This window comes from Capsicum annuum, chromosome 6, assembly GCF_002878395.1.
Source record: "Capsicum annuum cultivar UCD-10X-F1 chromosome 6, UCD10Xv1.1, whole genome shotgun sequence".
Lineage (NCBI taxonomy): Eukaryota > Viridiplantae > Streptophyta > Magnoliopsida > Solanales > Solanaceae > Capsicum > Capsicum annuum.
Window position 1 is genome coordinate 226,440,564 of NC_061116.1, and position 6,995 is coordinate 226,447,558.

A 6,995-nucleotide genomic window follows, 5' to 3' on the forward strand; every position below is an offset into this window, starting at 1 on the left:
AATCATAAGACTCAAGCAAATAAGAAGAATTTGAACTTTTATTTATTTCAATAGTCATTACATTCATCTTATGAAGGCCTTTGGTCAGATAGCCTTTTTCTACATACATTTCTCCTTTGCTAATTACAATTTTTCCAGAAACGGTTACACATTTGAATCCGTTCTTGTCTAGAAGTGAAACAAAAATTAAATTCCTACGTAACTCCGGTACATACAAGACATTGTTAAGTGTCAAGACCTTTCCGGAAGTCATCTTTAAGCAAATTTTTCTTGTTCCTTCTACCCTAGCCGTCGCGGAGTTAGCTGTGTAGATCATTTCTTTTACTTGAGCCGGAGCGAATAACGAAAACAACTCCTTGTTGGCACATACATGGCGGGTGGCACCAGAATTCATCCACCATTCACGAGGATTCCCCGTTAAGTTGCATTCTGAGAACATAGCGCACAGATCATTGCATTCTTTGTTGGATTCAATCATATTTGCTTGATCCTTCTTCTTGCCTTTCTTTGGGGCACGACAATCTGTGGACTTGTGGCCAATCTTGCCACAGTTGAAGCATTTTCCCTTGAACTTTTTCTTGGGTTGATTGCTTCCTTGTTCAGCTTTCTTCCTTTTCTTGGAATTGTTTTGATCATCTTCTACAATATGTGCTCCATTAATTGTAGAATTCCCCTTTGACCTTCTTTCGACAGCTTTGTACTTCAGGTACACAAAATCTGTATATGCAGAACAACAATCTCAGGTAGTTCAAGTTTATAAACAAGAAAACAATGAAAAATACCCTTAACACAAGATCAAAATGACCTTTCCAAGAGGTGTATTTTATTTTTCAGAAAAATAGATGAAAGAGAAAATAGCCAAGTTATCCGAATTCACGGAGTTTTCTTACGGAAATAATCCCCCCTCACTGTACTCGAGGTTGTGGAATTTTTCCTCCCTAGGGTAAAATGGCTAAACAGACCAACTGTAGCGGTACCTCAAACGGTTGGAATATCTTCGAACGCACAGAACGTTTCGATTGATCACACAGAGTAATTTGGAAGACAAGAAGTATTTTTTATTCTGAAATTTTCGTCCCAAAACCTGTGGAAGAAAGCAGTTTTTTATAGCCATAACATGCCTCTTTTGAAAAGAGGCAATGGTTCACTTCAAAGGTTGCACCTTTTCTGTAAATTCATGTCTGTTCATCAAGGAGTGTGTTTGTTCCGAGACAGTCATGTCATTTCATGCGAATCAGTGTGTTTGTTCCGAAACAGTCATGTCAGTTCACGAAACATTGTGTCATTTTCAGAAGGATTGCATCCTTCTGAAACTAAATATCAGTTCGAAACATTTCTTGTTCAAACCATTGCATCTGTTACTGTCTAACTGTTACTGGATGTTGCTTGTATATAAATGGGGTTCCGAAACTCTGTAGTAAAAATTTACTGCGTTTTTCCTTGGCATTCTTTGGAATTCAAATAAAGTTTGTCCAAAAAGATAGATCTCATCGATCATTTTCCAAATCCAAATCCAAATCCGAAGCCGAGGCCGAGCTAGCGACGACGACGGCGAGAGGCATCTCTTATTCCTTGCCTCACTTATCCATGTGGGAGTGTGTTTCACAATATAAACACTTTAAAGCTTCTTTCTCTCACCAATGTGGGAGAATTTAGTAAGCTTTCCTATTTTTGAGTATACTTTTCATATTGGTGTGATCTCAATTTTTCTCTTCCACTTGTTTTTTCTCCATTTTCTATTCACACTTCTCATTTACTATGAACCCAACACTTACTTAATCTGTTGCAAATACACAATTTTTCGCTGAATCTCAGTCACAACAAAGAGATTGAACACACGCACCCCCCCCCCTTCCAGCCCCCCCCCCCCCCCCCCCATTCAGCACCCCCACTGTGTCAGCATCTCCCCCTACCCCCCGATCAAAATCTCTCTTCCCGTCCATTTTTTTTTTGTTCAAATCAATTCAAAAAATTGTTTTATGATTGAATTGAGTTTCAAGGATAGTTAAATGATTGAATTGAGTTTTAAAGATAGTTAAATGAGCTTTAATGGAGGAGCTTTAATGGAGTTTTAAAGATATTTAAAAAAAAAAAGTTTCAATAGACCTTTAATGGAGGAGCTTTAATGGTGTTGAAGAAGATATTGTGTTGAAGAAGACATTGTGTTGAGCTTTAATGGAGTTTTAATGATATTTAAAAAAAAAAAAGCTTTAATGGTGTTGAGGAAAATAGGAATAGTTGGGTGATATTATGGTCCTAAAAGAAACAAAAATGATATTATAAGGCAAATTTCCTAACATGGGTGACTATTTAGGGAATTTACTCATCATTATGCTAAGTTGGTGGAAAGTAAGGACGAAGAAGAGAAGCGGGTAAACAGGAAAGAGTACAAGCTAGCGAGGAAGGAGGCGAAGTCAGCGGTCACGGCAGCTAAGACGGCCGCTTTTGAGAGCTTGTATGCAGGGTTACAGGGGAAAGGAGGGGAGAAAAAGTTGTTTAGACTCGCTAAGGCTAGGGAGAGGAAGGGTCGTGACCTCGATCAGGTGAGGTGCATTAAGGGGGAGGACGGTAGAGTGTTGGTGGAGGACGGCCACATAAAGAAGAGATGGCAGTCGTACTTTCATAGGCTCTTGAATGACGAGGGGGACAGAGCTATTGTGTTAGGGGAACTGGAGCACTCAGAGGAGTGTCGGGATTTTAGCTATTGTAGACGTTTTAAGGTAGAAGAGGTTAGACAGGCAGTCCGCAGGATGCGTAGGGGTAGGGCGACGGGGCCGGATGAGATACCGATGGAGTTTTGGAAGTTCGTTGGAGAGGCTGGTGTAAGGTGGTTGACTGGATTGTTTAATGAAATTTTCAGGACGGCAAAGATGCCCGAGGCATGGAGGTGGAGTACCATGATCCCTCTCTATAAGAATAAGGGGGACATTCAGAGTTGTAATAACTATAGGGGGATTAAGTTATTGAGTCACTCTATGAAGATCTGGGAGAGAGTGGTCGAGGTGAGGCTGAGACGGATAGTGTCTATCTCGGAAAACCAGTTCGGATTTATGCCCGGCCGCTCGACGACGGAGGCAATCCACCTGGTACGGAGGTTGGTGGAGCAGTATAGGGAAAGGAAGAAGGATCTGCACATGGTGTTTATCGACCTGGAAAAGGCTTACGACAAAGTCCCCAGGGAGGTGCTTTGGAGATGCTTGGAGGTGAGGGGAGTACCGCAGGCATATATCAGAGTAATTAAGGATATGTATGAGGGAGCGAAAACCCAGGTGAGGACGGCGGGAGGAGACTCAGAGCATTTCACTGTCCGGACAGGATTGCATCAGGGATCTACTCTTAGTCCCTTTTTGTTTGCGTTAGTAATGGATGTGTTGACGCGGTGTATTCAAGGGGAGGTGCCGTGGTGTATGCTCTTTGCAGACGATGTAGTTCTGATAGATGAGACTCGAGGGGGTGTAAATGACAAATTAGAGATGTGGAGGCAAACTCTTGAGTCTAAAGGGTTCAGGGTGAGCAGAAGCAAGACAGAGTATGTGGAATGTAAGTTTAATGACGTGAGGTGGGAGAACGAGGTAGTAGTGAAGCTGGAAGCACAGGAGGTATGTAAGAGGGATAAGTTCAAGTATCTCGGGTCCGTGATCCAGAGTAACGGTGAGATTGACGAGGATGTCTCGCACCGTATTGGGGCGGGATGGATGAAGTGGAAACTCGCGTCGGGGGTGCTGTGTGATAAGAAGGTGCCGCCCAAGCTTAAAGGCAAATTCTATAGGGTGGTAGTCCGTCCGGCCTTGCTGTATGGAGCGGAGTGTTGGCCAGTTAAGAACTCCCACATCCAAAAAATGAAGGTGGCAGAAATGCGGATGTTGCGCTGGATGTGTGGATTGACTCGAGGGGATAGAGTTCGGAATGAGACTATCCGGGAGAAGGTTGGTGTGACTTCAGTGGAGTGTAAGATGCGGGAAGCACGATTGAGATGGTTCGGACACGTGAAGAGGAGGGGCATGGATGCCCCGGTCCGTAGGTGTGAGAGGCTAGCGTTGGATGATTTTAGGCGGGGTAGGGGTAGGCCGAAGAAGTACTGGGGTGAGGTGATTAGGCGGGACATGGAACAGTTACAGCTCACCGAGGACATGACCCTAGATAGGAAGGTCTGGAAGACGCGAATTACGGCAGAAGAGTAGGGCCAGATTGGGTCGCTAGTGTAGGGAATTACTTGGTGGGTTTTTTTTTTATTTTTTATTCCCGTTATGATTCCGTATTCAGTGTTCCATGCTTATTACGAATCTGTGTGCTTTCCTCTGCTTTCCTCTGCTTTATATTCCTTATGGGTGCCGTATTTATGTTATGTCATCTGCTTCTGTGCTTTACTATGTGTTTGTGTGATATCTTGTGCCTTGAGCCGGGGGTCTTTCGGAAACAGCCTTTCTACTTCATCAGAGGTAGAGGTATGGACTGCGTACATCTTACCCCCCCAGACCCCACTAAGTGGGAATACACTGGGTTTGTTGTTGTTGTTGTTGTACTCATCATTATGGTTACAAGCTAAGGGGATTGTTCTTTCTTAACTAGGACTCATTAAAACGTCAACTTATATCCTGGGAGTGTTGAAAGATTTTAACATTCAATTGTGGCACTCTTTTGAATTGGTTAAAAAAAATCCAAAAGAATATAGTAGGCACAAAAGTAATTCTTACCTAATTCCTTGTGATCTTGACATTGCTGTGATCAATGGCAATTAACCTTTGTATTTATTGTGTTAAGAGGGTCTGGCTATTAGCAACCATATATGGGGTGCGTAGTTTTCTTGGTAGTCCTCTACTTCCTCACTCAAACCCCGAATTATTTGATATATTAGAGACCAAAAAGTTAGGGGCTAAGTGTTATAAACTGTAGTCTTATACTAAGTAAGGCATTATGAAATTAGAGAATTAGGATCTTACTCATCTCCCATAAGTTATCTGTGTGTTCTCCTCTGCTGTGAACCTGTGACTACGCCTAGTGTTTTCTGAAATTCCATTTTTTATGCCTTCTTGACCGTATTTAGTAAATTCTTTCCAAAAAAACTTTTATATTCTAATTAGAATCACTAAAAGTGTTCCGCAAAAGTTAATCAATTTAGAGAGATGTCTTCAAGACATTTAGTGAGAGGCAAACTGCCTCAAAGTGGTAGTTCAGACATTTACATTCAGCAATATTTTTGGGAAACTGCTAGTTATCATATTTGTTTTACATCTGATGATGGATAATTATCTCTGAGAAGGACGGCATGATCTGCAAGTCAACTGTAAAGGTCTTGCACTCTGTCATGAAACAATTAGTGATTGATTTTGATGCTCGCTCAGTTAGCTTTATCCATTACCCAGGGTGAATTGTCATTTTTGATCTTTTGTACATATAAGCTTTGCCATTGAGTGTGAACGTATTTCAAGTGTGGCATCCTTGTTGGGTTTAAACTCCTACGTGCTCTGTAGGATAAGGTATATTGCAGGAACCTGTCTCTTCTAACTCACTGCATGTTGACTATTTCAAGTGGAGTTTAGCAGCACAATTGTTTGAGTAGATGAGCCAAGATGATATTTGAACAAGGGTGTGGCCTAGTGGTCAATGACGTGGGTTGAGATTCGAATCCCAGCAGAGGCAAAAAACACTAGGTGATTCTTTCCATATGTCGTAGCTTTGGAGGACAGAGTTACCTGGTATCTGTTGTTATCTGTTGTTGGTGGGAGGTGGCAGGTATCCCGTGGACACCACGGTTATCAAAAGAAAAAAAAATGCTTGAATTTCCTCTGAAGTTTGACATTTGTGCATGTTGCCTGAGGAACATTTGCAAGAGGGGTAGGGATTTCTTCACATGCTATAAGGTGTCGTTAAATTGAGCTCCCTTTTGTTCCCTTTCTAATAATGATATGGTGAGTTTTATTTCGTGTGGAAAGTCTGTCAATTGAATTCCTTAAGATATCATTTTAGTTAGCTTTAGCGCTGAACCTAATTTGTGGATGTGTTGTCTAATACTGCATAGCTTGACGTGTAGTCCATCTCAGAAAGGCTTGCTATTGTCATGGGGTTGCATACATCATACAAGACCTTGATATAGCTTGTTGTGATGTGATTCTTTCTACCATCGTTGAAGCAAAAGGGATACAATTCATATACTCTCTGATAGCATTGTAATCAGGAATCAGGATCCTTTGTTCTGCATCTGCACATGTTTTGATATTCGTAATCCTTTCTCTGCCGTACTATTTTTGGCAACCTCTGCCTTTCGGTTAGAATAATGCAGAGGTTTCTGATCTTGTAGCATTTAACAGGAATCTGAATGGTTGCAAACTGCTCTTAACAAGTGGTTGGATGATGAATATTGTCCAGAGAAAACAAATATTGAGATTAGCAAAGTTGCTGCCAGTTCATTCTATAGATCATTACTGGAGAATAAAACTGATATAGGTGAGATACTGTTAAAGATGGCTGAAGATTTGGAATCCATATCTTATCAAGAAAGCTTTCATGGAGCATTCTCATCAGCAAATGCAGCAGTGAGTCTCATAATCCAACGGCTTGAACAAAACTAATCGTATGGCCTCCGTATAAAATTTGGAGCTCTCGACTTCCTGTCCCAGATGCCTTAATTTTTCTTTGAGATTCACTTTAGAATTTTCCCTTTAATAGTGTGTAGTACATTAAAATTACGAGCAACATGAAAAGCAAAAAAAAAAAAAAAAGGTTAAAAAGGCCTATGGCTTAATAACGTGAGTTCCTCAGCTTTTCTGGTGGTATCTGGAGAAATATATATTTGTCATAGCTTCAAATTTGCAGTAGAGTTTTAGAAAGTAAGTACTATGAGACAATATCTTCTTTAAAACAAGTTTTTTAGTTTCCAGTAAAGAAAATTAGTGATCAAACTGTGGACTGGCCACTGATTATTGAAGGGATAAACTGAACTCATACTTCAGAATATTATACTCTCATTGGAATAACAAAAGACCAACTGGTAAGAA

At 41.0% G+C, this 6,995-nt stretch overlaps 1 protein-coding gene across 1 annotated transcript; it reads left to right on the top strand.

The window, feature by feature from the left end:
- Positions 1 to 6,306: 6,306 nt before the first annotated feature.
- Positions 6,307 to 6,739, top strand: LOC107875211 (the record flags this gene model as incomplete). Its single annotated transcript, XM_047414231.1, is given in 1 exon segment — positions 6,307 to 6,739. A coding segment is annotated over 1 exon segment (263 nt), but the record flags the coding sequence as incomplete, so codon positions are not given.
- Positions 6,740 to 6,995: the final 256 nt, after the last annotated feature.